General features: G+C 48.5%; 1 protein-coding gene and 1 pseudogene across 1 annotated transcript; one reads left to right on the forward strand and one right to left on the reverse strand.

Annotated features, from left to right (window-relative positions):
• Positions 1 to 1,872, forward strand: part of LOC150039949 (piezo-type mechanosensitive ion channel component 2-like) — a 171,862-nt pseudogene extending 169,990 nt beyond the window's left edge.
• Positions 1,873 to 16,176: 14,304 nt separating this feature from the next.
• LOC150039950 (ral guanine nucleotide dissociation stimulator-like) lies at positions 16,177 to 20,745 on the reverse strand. Its single transcript, XM_090327472.1, has 8 exons — positions 20,620 to 20,745; positions 20,241 to 20,434; positions 19,628 to 19,687; positions 18,706 to 18,899; positions 18,239 to 18,466; positions 17,467 to 17,993; positions 16,584 to 16,799; positions 16,177 to 16,311 (listed from the first exon to the last, which is right to left on the reverse strand). Exons 1-8 carry the CDS (start codon positions 20,743 to 20,745, stop codon positions 16,177 to 16,179), a joined length of 1,680 nt encoding a protein of 559 aa, XP_090183598.1.
• Between the last annotated feature and the right edge of the window lie 1,184 nt (positions 20,746 to 21,929).

Consider the following 21,929-nt stretch of genomic DNA (forward strand, 5'->3'; position numbering starts at 1 on the left):
TAATGTGAGTTCAATAGCTTTTGAGCCTTTTTTTAACTTTTAAGCTACAGTAGATATGGCTCTTTGGCATGTCTATTATGCTGAGAATCTATCCTCAGAAAATAATTCAAATTAGGAGAAAGCACATGTCTGTTATTTGCTTAATAACAGAGATAGTTGGGTTTGAGGGTTGGTGGATGGGTGAGATCATGAGCATTCTATTAGTTTATCACTGGTCCTCTTCCCTGGACATGGCGGGAGAAAGAGCTTCCATTCTTTGCTCTATTTACATACTCATGAAGACTTTCTAGTCAACTTCTTTTGTAAAAGGTTGAACCAGGCGCCGGGATGTTCACACTTATAATCATAGCTATTCAAAAGGCTAAAATTTGAGAATTGTGGTTCAAAACCAGCTCACAGGCAGGAAAGCCTGTGACACTCTTTTTTTTTTTTCTTTGCGGGGCTTGAACTGAGAGCCTGGGCACTGTCCCTCAGCTCTTCAGCTCAAGCCTACTGCCCTACCCCTTGAGCCACAAGCCACTTCCAGGTTTCCGGTGGTTAATTGGAGATAAGAGTCTCATGGACTTTAGTGCCTGGCATAGCTTTCAACCACAATCCTCAGATCTCAGCCTCCTGAGTAGCTAGGATTACAGGCATGTGCCACCACGTCCAGTTGTCTGAGAGGCTCTAATCTCTGGCTAACCACCAAAAAAAGACAGAAGTGGAGCTATGGCTCAAGTGATAGAGTGCTAGCCTGGGTACTACAACACCCAGTAGCACGCCCAGGACCAAAATAAAAAGAAATCATCAGTGGCTAGGAGTTTGGCCTAGTGGTAAGAGTGCTTGCCTAGCATGCTCGAAGACCCGGGTTGGATTTCTCAGCACCCCACATACATAGAAAAAGCCACAAGTGGTGCTGTGGCTCAAGTGGTAGAGTGCTAGCCTTGAGAAAGCCCAAGGACAATGCTCAGGCCCTGGGCTCAAGCCACAGGACTGGCAAAAAAAAATCATCATCATCACAAAGCCTATGACAGCTACCCAGACTAAAACAAACTGAAAGTGTGGCCTAGTGGCAGAGTGCCTGCCTACCATGCATGAAGCCCTGGGTTGGATTCCTTGGTACCACATACACAGAAAAAGGCAGAAGTGGTGCTGTGGCTTAAGTGGCAGAGTGCTAGGATTACAGGAGTGAGTCACTGGCATCATGAAAATGAGTTCTGTAAGTCATGTTTAGGCCCGGGCATTGGTGGCTCAGGTCTGCAATCCTAGCTACTCTGAGGCAGCCAGGGTAGACAAATTCTTATCTCCAGTTAAATTGTATAAAATTACCATCATCATACTACACCCTATCAAAACGAATTTTGGAACTAGTAAAAGACAGCCAAGATGTTCTAGGTGAAAATCTTGAAAACTATCTCTGACTTCATAAATTTCTGTCTAAGAAGAGAAGAGACACAATGACAGTAATAAAAAAAACCCTATCTGGATATCCATTATTGCTTAACTGGAGCATTTCTGTGGGGGTACATCACTGGGGTTCAGCCAGCTGATTGACAGCTGCCATCCCTGAGAGCAAAATGGGACGTAGCATCTGTGTATCATAAATAATCCTTTCCTATCAAGAAATCTCTGTGCTATCACAGGGAGGAGTAATTGTTTTCTTTATAAGCATTATGTTTCTAATTAATTTATGCATGTGCATTTGTGCACATACAGGGCGCTATGCAATTTCTGGAGAATTATGAAAAAGAAGACATAACGGTAGCAGAATTGGAAGGAAACTCCAATTCTTTGTGGACCATCAGCCCTCCCAGTAAGCAGAAAATGATACAAGAGCTCATGGACCCCAATAGAAGCTTCTCTGTTGTTGTTTCATGGAGTATTCAGAGGTAGTTACTGCATTTCTGTGCATAATTCCCCAGCCCCATCTAGGATTATGGACTTTCAGCTAACTTAATAAAATAAAAATTCTGGATTTCCTCACCTAGGGGAGGGGCTCTGAATCATGAGAAAGTTTCTTTCCCACAAAGCTCTTCCCTATGTGTCTGTGTCCTGGCAGAAATCTTTCTCTATGCATCTGGGTGGGGAGTTCCCCAGATATACTGTAGTGGACAAGCGGGTCAAGGCATTCAGGAGTCCAGTCTGTAGCCCTTCCCACTGAGGCTTCTGGAATCGTGTGTGAAGGAGCTCAGTATGTTGGAATGTAGAGGTAGATACATCTTTTCCTTTCTTGATTTGTGTGCGTGTCTCTATTGGAGCGACTAGTTCACTTGCGGGGTTTCATGGTTGAGTGTCAAGGTTAGGGCTCGCAGTTATGTCCAGCTGAGATTTCAGGACTTAGTGAGCAGTGCCTGGCCTCCCTTGTCAAGAAAACCCCCAGCCACCTTCAGTTCCCCTGTCTAGTCCTTCTCTGTGTTTGTATGGCGGTGAGCAGCATCTGCTCTAGGGAGAACAGAGAGACCCAGTTCCTTCAGGTAGACATCCTGGCTCTGAATGTTAAGATCCAAACCAAGTGTGTGCTATGTCTGTTTGGCTCTAAGGACAGCTCTGAAATATCCCATGGCAGAGCAACTCACTCCTGAGCAGTGCAGCTGACTTACATACCAGGTACTCAAGAGCCTGAGATCGGAGGATCCCAGTTCAATCCACAGTCACTGAGTCTGTGAATTACAATCAACTCCAAACGTGGAGTGGGCTTGGGACTGAAAATGAAGAGCACTGAGTATTAAAAACGGTGGACAACAGCCATGCCCTGAGTTCAAGATCCAGAATGGAGAGAAAAAATAAAGGGAAAGCATTTCTTTTTGGAACTGGATCCCACTTTTGCCTTCTTAGCCCTGTTCTTTCTGACCCCTTTCTCTCTACCTGAAAGAGTAGCACTTTGGTCCGGAAGTAAGAGCACGAAGGAGAAACGATCTCTGACAATTTCTCGTAAATCTGCATGCTGTCTCTGTAGGAGGGACAGAGAGAAGTGACAAATGGGAAAGTGAGAGAGAAGGGAGACAGGCTTGGTTTTGTTTTAGAGCCAGGCCTGCAAGTTGCCTGAACAGGAGGTTTTCAAATGATTGTACGAAGCTCCCAAGGACCCAGGAGCTGGAAGCAATTTCTTCTTCATGTCCCAGTGGAGTCCAGCCCAGTTGTATTAGACAACTGTGCTTGGATTTCCTTTGGACAGAAATGTAGAATTACCACAGAAATCCTGGACAGCTCCTCTGGGTCTCTGTCCAGCTTCAGTGAGACAATGCACTGAACATTTGCCGGTGCATGAACAGGCATAATGCAGGCACTATCCCTGTTTTCCTGGCTAGCAGCCCAGGTCATACAGGCTTGGCTCTGGGGCTGGTGGTGAAGCTGGCTAGTCCCTGTGTGTGCACAGCTTCTGTGGAGAGAAGGACCCACCTGGAGACCTCTTGCCATGTGCTGTCCAGGCGCTGGATGGCTCTGCTGTGCAGAGCAGAGAGGATGGCATGGAGGGAGGAGAAGTTCCTGGGGACTCTGCATTCCTACATGTGGGGAGCCAAAGCGGCCGCCACCGTTCAAAACCGTTATATAACCTCATCAGTTATATATAACCATTATATAGCAGCCACGGTCTGACCAATTCCGAGCATTAAAGTTGCCTTGGCAACAGGGCAGCCAATGAGAAAGAGCCCAGTGTCCCTTAGGGCTATAAAAACCGCTGCTTTCGCTGCCCAGGGCCCCTCCGCTTCAGCTCTCCCCTCAAGCAAGTTGCTCTTCAATAAAGCGTGATACAAGAAGGATCCTCGTGTGCTGGTCGTTCTTCCCTGCTGGACAGGGGCGTCGATCCCCGCACCTGCATGGGAAGGGTGTGTGAGCCTTGCATGCTACTGCTGCCACCTGATGCCTTGCTGGCTGGGCTAAGCCAGGGTCAGTACAAGGATACTGGGGAGCTGCTTACAGGGCTTCAGAGGGGAGAGAGGTCTGACCAGGCCTGGGTGAAGTTGCCCCTGAGTCGTGAGTATGAGGAAGGAGTGAGCACCATTGCATGTGTGGTATGTGGGAGTCCAGACAAGATGGCCCTGGGCAGGAGGGCCTGGAGTCCACACAGGGCTCTGAGCACATTGGAACATCTCAGAACATAAGACCCTGAAGGGAGAGTCTCTAGGCAGCAGCTGTGTCTTACCTTGGCCACTGAGATCCAATGCTCTACCACCCTTGCCCTGGAGCAGGGCTGCATGCTGTGGTCCCCTACACAGGTGGTGAGCACGCAGGAGAACACCTGGTCAAACTGTGTGAAGGTGGCCCGGATGGTGGGGGCCAAGTTCTCCATGTCGTGTCTGTCCTTCTGGGAAATGGCAGAATGCAGGCAGTGGTGGGGCACCACCTTCAGGAACAGCTCCTGCCAAAGGAAGGAGTGTCTCATTGCCTGGCACACAGCATAGTGCCCAGCCCCAGATTGGGTCCCGTAGTTGGGCTGAGAACTCTGGCTGTGTAGGGGTCTCTGAGGCTTGGGCATGGGTTTGTACGGATGTCATGCCACTTCACAACCCTGGAGGGCACCTGAGTGTCCCTACCTCATGTCAGGGTCTGCTGTGCAATGTGACTCTTCCTCCTTGGCCTAGGCCGAATTTCTGCCCTCCCCAAGTCACCCCATGCCTGTCCTTTGGTTCATATCCACTGATGCTGCTTCTGTAGCACTTTCTGTTTTCTGCACTAGGCTCTGGCACACACACCAGAATCCTCATGATTGCTTGAGCTCATGTGGTCCCTGCGAAGTGCCGAGGAGCTGCGATTCTGGCTGCACCTCTCCACGCATAGCTCCTGGGACACAGAGGTGTCATATACACTTTAGTGTCTGCATTTAAAGAGTGTTGCTAGGAAGCGTGAACCAAAGTGAAGCTCAGGCTGGATGAAAGCTTGGGCTCTAGGGGAAGGAGAAGGATGAGAAAGCAGCCATGCAGAGAAGGAAGCGCGGTCCACCCTGTGCTGCCCAGGGCCTCACCGAGTCCATCCTGGTGAGCTGCTCAGCCACCAACAGGGGAGGGAAATCTAAGACCTCATTCTTCTCCTTGTTCAGTCCCTCCCCTGTGCTCCCTGAAGAAGGACAGGAAGATCCTGTGAGAAAAGCATGCCGGGTCCTATTTTGATTCTCCATAAATTAAGGGATCCCACCCAAGCTGTGGGCCAGGTTGGTGGTTCCCAGGATATGGATTCCAGGGTCCCTTGGGAGTCTACCATGAGGCCAAGTTTCAAACTGGCTCCCAGTCAGCAGAGCAAAGGAGGCTGGTACTGCATGTGACATAGCCTCAGAGTCCCGGGAACACATGGCTGCCACCCACACCTGATGCTGCTGCTCCCATCTCATGGTACAGTAGAGTCAAGGCTGACTTTGGGTGTTGGTCTAACCCTGGTAATGTTCCTGCAATTAGGCTGCACGCCAGAGCTTGGGGCTCAATGCTGCCCTCTTAGACAAACACTGGGCTAATGCTAGAGCTGCAGGAGAAGACAAGGCCCTCTCCATGAGGATTTGTCCTGAGTGTTTGAAAAGAGAATAAAGACCCTCTTCCCTTTGACTTCCCAACCTGGATCCCTCTACCCATCCTCATTTTCAACTTCTCTGCACAGTCTCTATGTTCCAGCGTGTTTCTTCTTCCTGGCACAAGGCCTTTATTAGAGCCTTCTCCACCCTGTTATGGCCCATATTCATCCCGCCTCTTTCCTCTGCCTTCCCACCCAGTTTCCACACCATCAGGCTGTGTCTGGCTGGGCTCTCTGGCCTCCATCTGAGCCAGGAGCAGTTGTGCACGGTTCTCCACATATGATCCAGTCATGTGCCTCTTCAGGTGAGCCAGCAACTGCTTGAGGCAGGCAAAGTGTGCAGGCTGGCAGAAGTCCTCCCAGTACTCGTCCAGCCACAGGTCCAGGATAGAAGAGAGGGCACTAGGGGCAGATGGGGGGCAGCAGAGTCAGAAACCTGGCCAGCGGCTACCCCAGACACTCTCAGCACTCATTTGAAACATGGACATCAGTATCTCCCCAAGCCAAGCTTCTTTGGTGGTGGAGGTAGTGACAGTGCTCAGGAACCAAGGAAGGATTGAAGGGAATTCCAGGGAGCGAGCCCCCAATCATGGGAGGAGCAATTTTCCCCTCTCCAGGGAGCTCCCCATACTCCTGCAGCTCTCTAGTCCCTCCCCACTGCATGGAGTCTCCGTGGGGTCTGTTGTATGCCTGGCATGAACTGGCTGCTGGTGCACATCCACTGGTGACTCTGCTGCCTCCGTTCCAAGAGCCACACGTGGGCTATCTCCCCACCTCATTGTTCTCTTGGTGACCCAGCCAGGCCTTCTACTCCTCCAGCCTTCCTAGGGTCAGCAGAAGTCCTAAAACATGACATCAATGCTCTAATCCTGTTTGCGAGGCCATGGTGAGGGCAGGCAAGGCTGGGCATCAGGGACTGTGGAGAGGATGGGTTGGCACAGGGCTCAGCTCTCCCAACAGCACTGTCGGTCATGGGTCAACCTCCTCCTGCATACATATGCCACACTTCAACCCTGTGGTGAGGACGTCAAGATCTCTGGGATCCTGAGCTCGCCCACCACGCTACACTCAAACCTGGCTCCACTGTGCACACAGATGCCCTCCTTTGAGAGCAAAGTCCACTCACTTTCTGAGTTTGTCCTGTGGCATGCCATCCTGGCTGGAGAAAGGCAGGATTTCATCCTGTGTAGAGGAGTCCTTGAAGGCCTCACCTCTACTGAACCTGTGGAGGAATTGCACAGTTACTGGCTGTCTCTTCCTGTGTTTTATCCGGCTTGCAACAGTGCGGCTTATTTGTGCTTTCTCCCTACAAACATGTCCAGACCCGGAGGGGCTTCAACCTATGTGCAATGGAAAGGGACAAGCCTTTTCTCCCTTGAGAATCCTGTGGGCCGAGGGTCTCTCACTCTGCCTTCAGCTATCCCTGCTCTATGTGTAGTTGAGGAATCATTCTCCAAACAGGGAAAGTCTGCTTTGTCTGAGGGCTCAGAGCTTGGAGGCAGAAAGCTGTGTCCTGAGGAAGAAGGTCACAGGACTGAGCCTACACTACCGGGGAGCACACAAGGCATTTCCCATGGCCCTGGCATAACCTAAGATGCTTCTCTGCCCACCCCCACTCCACAGGATCAGCGTAGCCCTGAGAGTTGTGCAGGTCATTCCCAGGGTCCCGTGGAGAAAAAGAGTCCACTGCCCTTGCAGTTGGTACTCACGTTTGGAAGAGCAGGTCCAGGACGTGTTCGGTGCTGGTGAATTTTCAGTAAGTGGAGAGGAAGGTGGGGATGAAGAAGTGTTCCCCGGTCAGCTGGGCAGGCACCAAGTGTTCCACCAGCTGCTCCAGGGTGCCTGCCCTGCAGCCCTCGTCCTGGCTTGGAGCTTCATCCTGGAGTGGGACCAGGGGAATAGTTTAAGCTGAAACTAGGGAACCAAAGAGGACTGTGACATACAGTCTAGGGAATTACATTAAAATGAGTTCCTATTCTCTCTATGTATGTCTTGCTGTCTTTGTCTCTGTATCTCTCTCCCTGACTCTCTCGGTCTCTCTGTCTTACTCTCTTGTAACTCTCTGTCAGTCCTTCTGGCTCCATGTCTTTCTGTCTGTCTGTATGCCTCTCTCTGTGTCTGTGTCTGTCTTTCTGTCTGCCTCGCCCCCCCATCTCTCACATACACACACACACACACACACATACAAATGAGCTGGTAATGACTGGAGACTTAGATGTGGTGGGCTTTCCAGCCACTTACTGGCCTGGGCCTCCTCATATCACCTGTGGGGTCCAATGACCCAGAAGTTTTCACTGCCAGGACTGGCCTTGTTTGCACACACGTGTGCCAGGCACCCTCTGCGCTCTTCCATGGGGCCTGAGACTCTCCCATTTGAGGAAAAACTGGCAAACATCTCCTGAATGTCTGCTAGCCACACAAGTGAGTTGTGGGGGGTTTGTGTTGACTGTGGGTGCTGGGATACCAAGGTTCTAAGTTCCATTGTGAAGGCAATGAGGTCATTTGTGGAGGTCCCTTCAATTGACCCCTTCCTTCTGACACACCCTCTCCAAAGGTCCCCTTCTCTATCCTTGTGCTGGCTCCGAGCAGGACATAGCTGTCCAGTGTTACCCCAGCACCTCAATTCTATGGTCCCGGGGTAGATCTGTGTGGAGTAGACACCACCATGGAGGAGACACAATTGGGTTCTTAGCCTCACGGGACCCAACCTTAAACCCCTTTTCTCTCAAGTCCCACTCTGCTCCTCACTTGTCTTCTAAGACACGAAAGGGAAACCTTAAGATGAAGATTCCTGAGAGATGCTATGGATTCCCCAGTGGTCAGGCTTCAGGGTCAAGTCTCACCAGTTGCCATGCTGCAAGTAGAAAATCACGGAGGCTCAGGCCAAGGTGCTCTGTCCCTGATACACAGTTGTTGTCTAGACAGGGCACAACCCCTTCCTTACTGGGACCGGAGGATTGACACCTGGGTAGAGCTTGGCTGAGTGTGGTCTCAAGGGAAGTGTGACTTCCTCATTTTGTGGCAGTCAGCAGTGGGTTTGGGGAACACTGTATTTCAGTATGGACCTGTGCGGCCACTTCCTGGTCTGGGAAGTGTGTTGTGTCATGTCTCTCCAGCCACAGGGACCTCTTTTCTAACCTGCTCCTGGACACACGTGTGCTTCTGCTGTCTTCCTGCTGTCTTCATCGCTCCCCCCACATTCTCCCACTTATTCCTAGAGAGTTTGGCAGGGGCCTGAGAGGCTGAATGGACATCTGCCCTCAGGAGTGAGGTGGAGGACTGGACCCCTCCTTCCTCCAGCTTGCAGAGGACCCCATGCAGCCCGCAGGCTCTCCCAGCTTCGGTCACATAGCTTGGATCCCATGAGCACCTGGGTATTGTCAAGGTCTCCAACCTTGTCCTTCCTGTCTTTAGGAATTTGTACTCAGGACCTGGATCTTGTTCTAGAGCTCTTTTTGCCTAAAGCTAGAGTACTACAGCTTTAAGCCCCAGTGGCTATGTGTGAGGAACATTTCATGGGGACTTTTCTACACAGGCACCGTGATCCTCTGATCTCAGCCTCCCACCAGCACCAACCAGGCTCTCACTGTGATTTTTATCCCTATGTAAAGAAGTTACATTATTTTCACAGATGTGTAGAATGGTTACAGTTACATAGGATATGTATTGAGTTCTTTTCCTTTGGTCCAGTGTCATTCCTTCCGCAAACTATCAGTTTCCTTCTTCTGCTTCTACATGTGACTTGTCTAGATTTCTTTCAGTACAATGTCCATTGAACATCAGTGATGAACATTTTCACACTTTTGTCCTGAGTTCTATGTTCCTACCCAAGATAGACTCAAAACAAGTGTACAGAAAGAAATAAGAAAACAGAATCAGCAAAACCCCACAAGAAAAAAATGTTTTTCTATACAGTGTCGTTCATAGAGATATGTTTCTGAGTACGTATATATACCTGTCTATTTATATTTATATTTATATATATATGGCAAACAGATTAGTATATGGGGTAATTGTTTTGTCAGATGTTTCAGCCTGGTCTTCACAGATGATTTAGTTGGGTTAACATTTACTTTGCTGAGAGTAGATTGTTAACATCTATTGTTGAACGGATCCATCGTCTTTGGGTAGCCTCAGGACACTGTTTTAAAGTGTACATAGTTGATTCATTGGTTTGTGCATCAATATTTACCTCTTCTTGAGTGTTTTCCCCTTAGATCATTCCCTTCATTAATATGCAGTGTCCTTCATTGTCTCTTTCCACTGATTTGAATCAGAAGTCTATTTTATGGTGTAACCTCATACAAACCCCACATTCAGCCAGATATGAGCAATGATGTGCATGTTTGGTATTCTTTTAGGCTATTTGTGTATCCTGGCAGTGGATCATTGTTGGAGAATGTTCTGTGTGCAGCTTCTTGAATGTGAGTTTCATGGTCATCTGGTGACATACTCCTTTGAGGCCTATTAGCCCCATTGGCATTATTTGAATTCAGAAATATGTTTGTCCATTTTCTGCAGTGAAATCACTTTTCTAGCAATTATTGGACTGCATAGAAGTCATCATCAGACATGGAACATCTGTCCAAGAATGAAGCTTCTTTAACAGTGGAAGACCTACACACTGAGGAGAGTCATTAGATCTAGGGATGCTGGAACTCTTGACTACATAGAGCAGCTGCTTTCTATCTCCACTATGTTACATCATACCCTTGAGTTTCTTGAGAACACTCACACACACACACACACACACACACACACACTTATATATACTTATATATTTGTGCATCTCTCTCTTCTATGGCTATATGTAAGTAATTGTCAGAAGCCTAGACTGAATTGCCAAATCTAATTTTGCTTTTCTTTTACCAGTCTGGATATCTTTAAATACATGCTTGGGAGCTGTCCTTAAACTTTACTTTTTCCTATGGGTAGAGCTCTAGCATTTGAGCCACAGGGTCACTGCCTGCTTTTTTGGAGTAGTTATTTGGGGTTTAGTGTTTCCTAGAGATTCTGGCCAAGGCTCTACCTCTTGTTTCTCAGCACCTCTTTGCAGGTTTTCCTGTTTCTGTTGTACTGTGGAGTTGAACCTAGGGATTTGTGCATGCCTGGCAAGCAGTCTACCCCTAGGCCACATTCCCCGCCCTGTGCATTTAAATGGAATACCATGTGTTGTAAGTCCAGTGTATGTTCTCTGCAATTCCAGTGACATTTTCTGAGAGGCTGCAGTCCTGTGTGGGTGGGTGACCACGGGTCTCTTGAACCTCATGCCTATGGGATGACCACCATTCATAAGGAGGATTGGAGCAAGGTACTCCTATCCCATTGAGTGTCCTCCATACTCAATCATGTACTAACGAGGAGTCCACTTATTGAAAAAAGAACAGTGATTAAGGTTTACAGGCTCATGGGGTTGTCTATCTTAAGAATAAGGTCTCGAGTTCAATGCATAACAAAAACAAGCAAACTAACAATCCAAAAATCATCTGTCCTGCCTTGCTTTGATTCATTCCTTTTCTAAGATGAAAGAAACACGCTCATATAATGAATGATTGTTGTCCTTAATGTACTCTGTTATCTCTCATCTCCTTTGCTGTCCCTTGGGTATCTCATATTGTTACAGTATCCCACTTTGTTTTCTGATATATTGAATTTATTTGTATTTGGTTATTTGAAATTTGATAGGGAAAGGGAGAAAACCAAGACGGGGGGGGAGGGTAGTGGGTACCTAGACATGTGAAAGGGTATCAATGTATGTGAATTAATGCACCTTCTATCTGGCAAATATCTTGTAACCCTTTTATTAATTACAATAAAAATATAAAAATACGTACTTTGGGTGTCAGGATAAGTAAGTAAATGAATGAATGTATAATAAATAAATTAATTTAAAAAAAAAGAAAGTAACAGGCTCAGTGGTAGCGGCTTATGCCTGCACTCTAGCTACTCTGGAGTCTGAGATGTCAAGGAGATTCAAAGGCAGCCTATGGAGGAAATTCTGTGAGAGGTAAAGGTCCAAGTATCCACGTGGTACCATAGGAACGTGTGTCTCATGAGGTATAGTACTAACCTGAGACAGGAAAGCTGAGGGACTCTAGCAAAAAGAACTTAGCCCCTGGCAATGTTTGTGTTCCCTTAGGATGACTTTCACCTGGCCTTCCCTTTTGAGACCAAGCATACTCCTTATGTTTCATCCTGAGTAGTGTGTCATCACATGTTTACAGGAGTGTGGATTAGCCAGAGAGTCAACGAATATGAGTACACATCTCTGATTTTTGTTTGTCATTCATTTAGTACGCATGCACATGACTATTGACAAAGCATACTTAACAGCTCTATGCTAAAAGAAAAAGGCACGTGGAATATGCGAACATAGGGTCAGGTGAATTACTTAAAGAATTATTAACCACACATACACACAAGCACAGACACACACACACACACATAGGGAGAGGAGAGCCGTTAATGACCAGGAAATTTACATATGTTCAGCTACCCAGACTCTCACTGCCCTGAACCTCCCCATGTCACCTGTTGGGTCCAGTAACAGCATCTCCAGAAGTGTCCACGGCCAGGCCTGGCCTTGTTTGGACAGACGTGGGCCAGGCACCCTCTGTCCTCTTCCATGAGGCCCGAGCCTCTCCCATTTGAGAAAAATCTGGCAAACATCTCCTGAACGTCTGTTAGCCACACAAGTGAGCAGTTGGGAGCTTGTGTTGACTGTGGCTACTGGGATACCAAGGTTCTAAGTTCCACTGTGAAGGAAGTGAGGTCATCTGTGCAGGGCCCTTCAGTTGAGCCCTTCCTTCTGACACACCCTCCCCAGATGACCCCTTTTCTCACCACTTGCTAGTCCTGAGCATGACCTCATCCATTCAGAGTTTCAGCCACTGTTCAATACTACTCTCCCCAGGTAGCCCTGGGTGCAGCAGCCACACCACCTTAGAGGAGATACAGATGGGCTCTGTGCCTCCTGGTGCCCAGTCCTGTATCCCTTTAACCACAATTTCCAATGTCCTAAGCTGGTGACTTCAAAGAGATAGAACAGGGCAATGGTAAGGAGAGGAGTCATGTAAGATTCTATGGGATGCCCGGTGGACAGGCCTCAGGGCTAAACTCCACCACGTCCCAAGCTGCAAACAGAAAAGCACTGAGGCTCAGCCCAGTATGTTCTGGCCACTGGCAGAGTCTCTCAGTCTACAACCACAAGACCGTCCTCACAGGGCCCTGAGATTGAGGCCTGGCTGAATCCTGTCTGTCTGATGGAGTTAGGAAAATTTGATTTCGTCCAAGTGTGTGGCTATCAGCAGTGGGTTAGGGGACACTGTATTTCAGCTTGGAAAGGTGATGTCATTTCCAGGCCCTATGATATTCCTTGACACCTGTCCCTTCATGTCCCCTCATCCACACTGACCTCTGGACTGGGATGCTCCTATTTATGCCTCCAATGGAGCTTGGGAGACAGATATGAAGTGGTTAATGTTTGTGTTCTTTCCTGGTGCCAGTTGTGAGGCTTACATTCTGGTTTGGGGCAATGTCCTTGAGCTTCTTTGCTCCAGGCTGGTACTCTATCACTTCAGCCACTCTTCTACTTTTGACCTTTGAGTGTCAGGAACTTTTCTTCTGGAGACGGCTTGGAACCTCAGTCTCCACATCTCAGCCCCTGAGAAGCTATTAGTACAGTGGTTCCTCATTGGCGCCTGTTTTCTATCATGAATTTTCACTGTTGTGTATCACATCTCCTTTTCCTTTCAACTGCTGGACCCACTGTTGTTGTCGTGACCTTCCTGACAGGCCAATATCTGAAGGTCCTTTCGTGGACTCTATGTCATAGACCTTCGCGTGGCCTGCCGAGGAAAATGCAAGCAGTGATGATGCCATTCCACTCCCCAGGATTCTCCTCTCTGCTGCTTGTCATGAGCCTGGTCAGGTCTGGAATACTTTTCCTCTCTACGTCCATGACGGACCTGATATAGCCCATGAACACATGGCATCAAGTTTTTCCAGTGCTTTCTTAGATGTTTGAACTCAGGTCTATGTTCTTCCACTGGTCCTCAGTACTGGGGTAATTGAGGAGTTAGGGAAGAAATTAGGTCACTGTGAGTGTGTCCTTAAATGGGATATTGGGATGAGGGGGTCTTGTGTCTCTGTTTCTGTCTTTCTCTGTCTCTGTCTCTGTCTCTGTCTCTCTCTATCTGTCGCTCTCTCTGTCTCTCTCTCTCTCTTTGTCTGTCTGTCGCTCTCTCTCTCTCTCTCTCTCTCTCTCTCTCTCTCTCTCTCTCTCTCTCTCTCTCTCTCTCTCTCTCTCTTCCTCCCTCCCTCTCTCCGTATCTCTTCCAGACCCTGTGAGGTACTTAGGCCTCCCCTTTTAATTGTATTCTAATGTCAGGGAGATGGATGGGGGATTACAGTTACATTCTTCACACATTGGGTACATAACTTCTTGAACACTGATTCCCCTTCCTATGTTGTTTTCTCATTTTTCTTCCCGCAACCTCTACTCAATCATTTGTGTTTCCCCATTCCTTCTCTATTTCAATTAAACAAGTAAAGTATATAAAATATACCATAGGCCTCCTCTTCAACTACATGGTGCTATCTTGATGTACTGTGCACAAAGCAATATAGCCAACAGATACATTGACCCGAACCATGAGGCAATATAAACCGTTTTTCCTTTTCAGTGGGTGTTCTCAATTGTTTGGGGACAGGTATCTGACTCTCCAGGTGAAGTGAGTTTTCCATTGAGATGCCTACAGGAGGCCTTCAGGATCCCAATCAGACAAGATCAGAAAAAACAAAGACTAGATACTCTATATTTCAAGCACTGAACATACACACAAGGAATATGAAAATTACAAGAGACAAACTGAAAGAAACATGGGAACATCATTTCAGATTAATAAAGAAAATGATCTCTTAAGAAGTGTTAACAATTTTTACACATGTAGCTCTCATGTTGGTGCATCTAAACTAATGAAGCAAACAGCACTTCATTTGCTAGTGCAGATGGAGTCCAACCTAGTGTTAGTTGGGTGTGGTGATGCCTCAGTCTCCAACAGGCAGGATACCCAGACCACTCCTGGACTCAAAACATGAACCAAGAAACATCAGAATTGAATGGCACTATGAACCAAATGGACTTAATCGACAGATACAGGCTATTTTTTTATTTTTTATTGTGATTAATAGAAGGGTTACATTATATTCACCAGATAGACGGTACATAACTTCACAAACATGGATACCCTTCCTTATGACATGGTCCCCATTTCCCTCCCACTCTCCCCCCGCTTATCTTGACTTCCCTCCTTCCCTATCCAATTAAGCACATATAAAATATATCAAATAACAAGGTGAAATATTGTAACAATATGAGATAACCAAGGGATGGCAAAAGAGATGAGAGATAACATAGTACATTAAGGATAACAGTCACTCATTATATGGCTTTTGTTTCCTTCTCCTGGAGGTCCTTGCATTTAGTGTCATACTATTTGGTCTAATGTCTCTAGATTTTGTTCTATGTTAAATCTCTGCTAGGAGAGCCCAAGGTTTCTATTGATTATTACAAATGAGGGAGACTTGGTGTTCCATTGATATAGACTGACTTACTTCAGTGTTGTCCCACCATACCTTATATGATGTAGATTTTTATGCTTTGTTCTTTAGGAAAACGTATTTTTTATTTTATATTTATTTTTATTTCATTGTATAGAGGGGTTGCAGTGATATTCGCCAGATGGAAGGTGCTTTACTTCTCACACACTGATATCCTTTCTTATGTTTTTGTCCCCATTTCCCTCCCACACCTCCTCACCTCATTTTTCCCCTCCTATTTCAAAGAAACAAGTAAACATCTTTATAATTCACCAGGTACCAAAGTGGGATAATGTAACAATAAGAGATTAACCAAAGGGCAATAGCAAGGCCACGCTGCGCACCTCCAGCTCCTCCTGCAGCCACTTGGTGCTCTTGCAGGGCATGGCTCCAGGGATGTCTTGTCTTTCTTGGGCTCTTAGTTAGCTAATGAATGAATACATTAGACACTTTTGGGTTTTAGTTGGGATTTTACATAGCTTGCATTTTAATTCTTTGGTTCTTTGCTGTTTCTATTAACCCATAGCATTATTTGAATAAATGTTATAATATCAACCTACTAAAAAAAAGAGTAAAAAGGAAAGAAAGAGCAGAAAACCAATAGCAACAACGTCCATCAATCCAGTAGAGAGCTGAAGTGGGACACCTTGATGATTTGAGGAGAGCCAGGAGATGGGGTACTGTACATGAGGCCTGGTTTAATGGCTGCTGGGCTGTCTGATCATGAATCAGGTTCAGGTCAGAGGACAACGTCACAGGAACCTAGAGAGTCCCAAGTTGAAGACACAAGACTGACAGGTCCAGTAACCTACCATCCAGGTCCCTACCCCTGACTCTCAGACATCAGGGAGGCCCATCACCCAGGGGGTGATGCAGTCAGGATGTTGCTCAAGGCTATTGCTCAGCCACCTGAGCCAAAGCACCACTTCCGGCTTTTTGAAATGTATGTGGTAGTGAGGAATGGAACCCGTGTCTTCCTACATGCCAGACAAGCACTCTACCACTAAGCCAAACTCCCAGCCCTGCAAAGAGAATTTTTAATAGCCTAAGAAACCTATGTGTAGCACTGGCATGGGACTTGATGCTCTTTCTGCGCTCTTATCTGCTCATTGGCATGTTGCCTTGTATTTTCTGCGCAGCTCTCCATGTTTGCTTCAGGCCTTGCAGGGCATTGCTCTGTAGGGCAGATAAGATGGCACATACGGAGCTGATATTTTTGAGATGGTGGCATTTCTAGAGATGAGGAATGTGTGAGTTGAGCTGTGGAGCAGCCCCGGGGTCCTGCTTTGATCTTACATCTCCACCTTGATTACTGGAATGAATGCTAGGGAGCCTGAGGAGATGACTCCGTCCTAGTGGAAGCAGAGCAGGAGGGCACATGGCTGGAACCTGGGCCGAGCCTGAGGAGGGGTTTGTGGACTCAGGAAGCAGCTGTGAGTGAGCAGGCAGCCTGCTGGTCGGGATGGGAAAGGGAAGAAGGGTCCCAGGCCCCTCCTGCAGCATACCAAAGCCACCTCCATCCAGTGCTCCAAGACCTCTGCCCTGTCTGCTGCCTCAGCACTGTGGTCCAACAAGGACATTGTAATGCCACAGCTTGCGATTTGATGACAATGTTGTAAAATGGCCAGCATTGTAGGTGCCAGGAGCTCCTGACACTCCTTATCCAGGTTGGAATTCACGTAGCTCAAACAATGATAAAGTCTGAGCTCTTTCAAGAGCCTCTGGAAAGGGAAAACAAATGGTCAGTGGGACTCTGCCTGAGGCCTCCCGAGGCTCTGCCTGGGATGGGAGGCAGGGCTAGGCACTGGGTCTCAGGAAGCAGAGCTGCATGTCTAGGTGTATCTCCATGCTCCTTCCTGCACCTCTGAGAGCCCCTGGCCTATGTGTGTCCCTAAGAATAGCATGAGGGCCTAGAGAGGAGGGCAGGGCAGGACCAATTTCATTCTGCCAATCATGAGGTGCCTTGGCCTGCATGTCCCAGGTAGGGCACATTTGCCTTTCTCCACCAGCCCTCCTTTCTGTCTGCAGGCCACAGGCATTTGTTTCCACCCTGTGGCAGATGCTGAGTGCCATGGGATCTCAACAGCCACCAGGCCCCCAGTGAGGGTTAAGAATTCAAAGGCGAGTGGAGAGACCAAGGGAACTGGGCTTCTGTGTGCTTGTCCTTGTTACTCCCTGAGCCATCAGGATCCCTGGACACTCTGTGGTTGCAATTGTCCCTGAAGAAATCAAGATGGTTTGACTTGGTGAACCCAGACCTGGTCCTGGGTTTTGCACCCACAAGGCTGGGATGTGCAGTAGAAATGTTCTCTGCACAGGGAAATGGTGGGTGTGGGCAGTAGAGGGGAGAGGGAAAGACTGCATGCCCAGGGCTGCCAAGCTACTCACCACAGCAATGAGTGAGAACTGTTTGGCCTTCTGGTCAGGCAGCCACTCCAGCAAATGTGCTGTGCTCATGTCCTCATTTAACTTCAAGAAGGAAATCCGGGATGACACCCTGGAGGACACCTGAAAATCCCCCACTGCCAGGCACTCCCAGGGAGCTGGGTCTCTTTCAGGTGCCATGTCTGCCTCTCTAGCCCCCAGGGATTCAGCTGGTTCAAGCTCCACAGCACTCCAGTGGAGAACTGGAGTCCTCAGAGATTGACAGGTCATGGTCGTGATTTTTGCCTTCCTGAGACCTTTGCCGTACATTTCCAGGGGTACAGATGGCCTGGGGGCTTCATCCTCAATGGGTGGCACAAGTTCCTGAACAGATCGCTCAGGCTCTTCATCTGCAGCAAGGAGGCAAGCTGCCTCTTCCTCCAGCAAAGGACTCACATCTGATGCAAATCTTCCTTCTTCTGCAGCCTTTACCTCTGGCCCACAGGTCTCTGCCACATTGCTCATGGGAGCCTCTGCTTGATCTGCATCAGCTGCTGGTGTTGGGGCTGATGGGGGATTTGCTTCAGCCTTGCCTTGAGTAGCTGGGTTTCTTCAGTGGACACTGGAACTTCCTCATCATTTCTTGGTTCTAGAGTATTTGGTTTCAGTGGATTAGGTCCTCCAGGCTCAGAGATGGCTGCCAATGCTCCTAAATCAGAGGGAACAGCTCAGTCTGGGACTACTACCTCCACACTAGTACTTGGGGCAGGTGGAAGGCAGGGAGTCATGAGCTTACCTGCACAAGGCTTCATCTCATCTAAGACAGCTGGTACAGCCAAGTACGAATATGCATCTCTCAGAGTCCTACTCTGGAACTCGCCAGCAGAGCTTGGAGCTGAAGGGGACTCTGAGGCAGCTCTTAGATCCAGCTCTGGCCAAGATGCTCGGATTCCTTCCTGGGTGGTGGTTGTCTCCAGGGCTTCATGCATGGCATGCAATACTGCAGAATCACCAAGGATTGGAGCTGCAGCCAATATTTTAGGACAAGATCCCCTACAGGATGTCTTCCCCTAAGTCTTCCCTAATGTCAGGAGACCGCTGCCTGCCTGAGAAGCCCCAGTGCTTTGACTCCGCCACAGGAAGTGTTCCAGACTGCTTTCCAAGGCCTCTGGTCTCCTTGGCCCCTTTGCCTATGGCTTCCTTCAATTGGAGATGGCTTAGAATCTCCCAGCTGTTGTCTCCTTCACATCTCCTGCTACTCACCGTCAAGTTCTGGCTGTTTGGAATTCATGAAGTCCAGCTGGGTGAGCAGAAGGCAGGCCTGGTGCTCCTCGATGGAGCTGGGCCTATTCAGGTGGAGGTATGCCACAAGTTGTTGCAGGCAGGACGAGTCCCGTGCTTCCAGGATATCCTCAGGGTTCTCCCTCATCCACCAACCAAGGATGAAGGCGAAGGCTCTGGGTGCAGAGGGAGAAGCAGCCGAGTCAGAGGCTGGGCCTCTCCTCCACTCAGATCCTCTCAAGCTCATGTGTGGAGCTGTGGTCATGAGACCGCTCATGTCCAAGTCCCTGGCAAGCCAGGTCACCTGGCTGGGCTGCAGGCAATATGTTCAGGAGGATGAGACTAGACTTAGATCACAATTGTGAACACCACCCTCCTCTTTCCACATGCCCCGCACCTACCTTCATTTGTCCCTGGAAGCCTCCCCAACCTATCCACTCTGGGATGGTCATCCTGTCCCTTGGTCCTTCTCGAGCCCTGCGTGTGCTCATTAAGATAGCCTCTACTCACCTCCATGTCCTTAAGCCCTTTGTGAAGTGTCTTTCCCTGATTTCAACCCACAGGGCACACCCTGATCCTTGAGCCCTCACGGAGTCCTCAGGAAGCCCACTGAATGTCCATGATTGGGAAGTATGGCCTACCCTAGTCTCCCTAGTCCTGATTTTCCCAGGGTAGGCAAAGGTGACTGGGCTGTCTTGGTCCCAGAGCTTCTCTCATCCTCCTCAGGAATAGAGGAACCCACCCCCAGCTCCCTGTGTGGACAGTTTCCTGCAGGTCTCAAGCTCTCCTTCAGAACTCTCAAGTCAGGTGGGTACCATTTCACTTTCCCGAGGCCTCCCGGAAAGCAGCTCCTAATGCCCCCGCTGTGAAAACAGAGTCCCTCCTCTTCCCCCACCACACTCGCTGTTGTAGTTGTCCTTTTGCTCCTGCCTTCTCCCCCTCAAGTTCTTGAAATGAGCGGTACCTAGGGAATAACATGAGGAAGTCACATGCACTGTCCCTGAGTGTGATGGGTGCAGTTCTTGGTGGCTTCTGAGCACAGGATGGAGCTTGGGATGACAAGAATCAGCCTGTTCTTTACACGAGTGGAACCTGATATACCTCTGGACAGAAGGTGAAAAGGCCTTTACCTGCCTCCTACATATCTGAATGGGCATGGGTTCTCTGTGTCCCTCTAGTGCTTCCTAGTGCGATTCAGATAAGTTCAGGACCCTAGAAAGAACGTCAATCACCTTGAGAATTTGGAAAAGGTTTTGCTTAAGGTCTCAGGCAGTGAGGCCACAATGGAGAGAAGGGGGTGTTGATGAGAGGGGAGCTTCTCCAGGCCCCACTCACAATTCTGCACATCCAGCTGTTGAAGGCATGGACCAGGACAGGCATTTTCACAGCCCGTGCCTCTGGTCCAGCCTCAGGCAGTGTGGGTGTTGTCCCTAGCATGCTACTTCTCAGGATTCAAGCAGATTCATGTCGGGGCACCAACTTGGGCCAGAGCCTAGCCATTGGGTCCAGCTGCTTACCTGCTGACCAGCAGGGTCCGTATGTGCTGTGTGGTAGTGAAGGTGTGGAAGGTTCCCAGGACTATTGGGATGAAGGAGGCATCCCGGAAGAGCAGGGCAGGCACCAGGTGCTCTACCAGTTGCTCCACTTTGCCTCCCCGCAGGTATCCTGCCTTGCAGGGATCAGCAAGGCTTGGGGCTAAAATCTCCCCATACTGGGGTGAAGAAGGAGAAGCAATGGGAAAAGGCTCCTGGCCATACAACAGCTTGGGGCACAACCCCTTTCCCTCCCTCACACACACTCATGTACCCACATCCCACCCAGAATGCAGACACTCATGCCACACAGTAGTAGGTGTGTGGACTCCTGTCCTTCCTGCGCACATGATCCTCCATACACCTGTGGGATGCAGGGTGGGTTTCTGAGCAGGCCACCAGGCCAAGGCATGACCCATTGTCTCTCAATGAGATCAAACTCTCCAATTTGATTCTGTCTGTGGAATATGGGACAGCAGCAAGAAAACATCCTGGTGCTTCCAAAGTTTGCACACAAATGAGCTGGCTCAGCTGCAGCGCAATATATGAGCTGCTAAGCAGTGCCCCCATTGTTGCCTGGCCCCCCTTTTTTTTGTCCTGTCATCTCTTTAGGTGATGTCACCAACCATGCCCCCCAGAGCCTGAGCCTCACACCTGACCCCTCCAAATGTCCACTGGCTGCTCCCTGGGACCTCTTGCAGGTCAGGAGGAAAACTAGACACAGTCCCCTCCACATACCTTCCCACGGTCCTCTGTCCAGCAAATGTCCTGGTGTTGAGGACATACTTACTGGCTTCCGGCCTGCACAATCAATCATCTCAAATGTGTTTTACACTACTAGTGTTAGTGCTTTGCTTCAGTCCCCCAGTCAATCCACTTTGCAGGGATTCCACTTAGCACCTGCTTGTGAGGGTGAGGATGTCATCCACTGAATAATACCCTGTGTCCTTCCTAGGCTTGTGAACACTGAGAGCTGCTGTCAGCCTTTATACTGCCTCAAGTAGAGATGTGGTCTCTGCATATTCTGTCTTGACAGAGAATAAATTTCGTTCGTATGTGTTGTGACAAAAAGGAGATAGAGAAGCTACTCACATCCATGTCCTGAGACAGGACATGCCACAGGAATCACACACATTGTCCTTTGCCAGAGGCCAATGGCTCACACAATCCTAACTGCTCAGGAAACTGACCTCTGAAGAACATGTTTCTGAGTCAACCTAGACATGAAAGCCTATGAGAGTCTCATCTTCAATTAATCAGCAAGAAGTAGGAAATTTGATTCATGGCCAATGTGTTGGATTAGCAGGCTTGAGCATAAAGATTCAAGACCCATTGTCCTATTCAAGTGGCAGAACCAGCACAGCAAGAAGTACTACATGGGCCTGTATCTGTGATGTCTGCATCACTTCTTGCGCAAGGCAGATGAAGGTGACTCTAGGTAGAAGTGACAAACAGAAATGAAACTCTAAGACAGATATAAGGTATCCACATGAATCCATTCACTGGTACACTCATAGACACACACACACACACACACACACACACACACACACACACACACACACGCACGCACGCGCACACACACAGAACTTTGGTAAGGATAGAAGAATAATGAAAATGATGAGAAGGTAATGTTCCCTTCAAAGAGCAACACCTTTGCAATCCCTTCACCCA

This window comes from Megascapheus bottae, unplaced genomic scaffold (assembly GCF_031878675.1).
Source record: "Megascapheus bottae isolate mThoBot1 unplaced genomic scaffold, mThoBot2.hap1 HAP1_SCAFFOLD_43, whole genome shotgun sequence".
In the NCBI taxonomy this organism is placed as follows: Eukaryota; Metazoa; Chordata; class Mammalia; order Rodentia; family Geomyidae; genus Megascapheus; species Megascapheus bottae.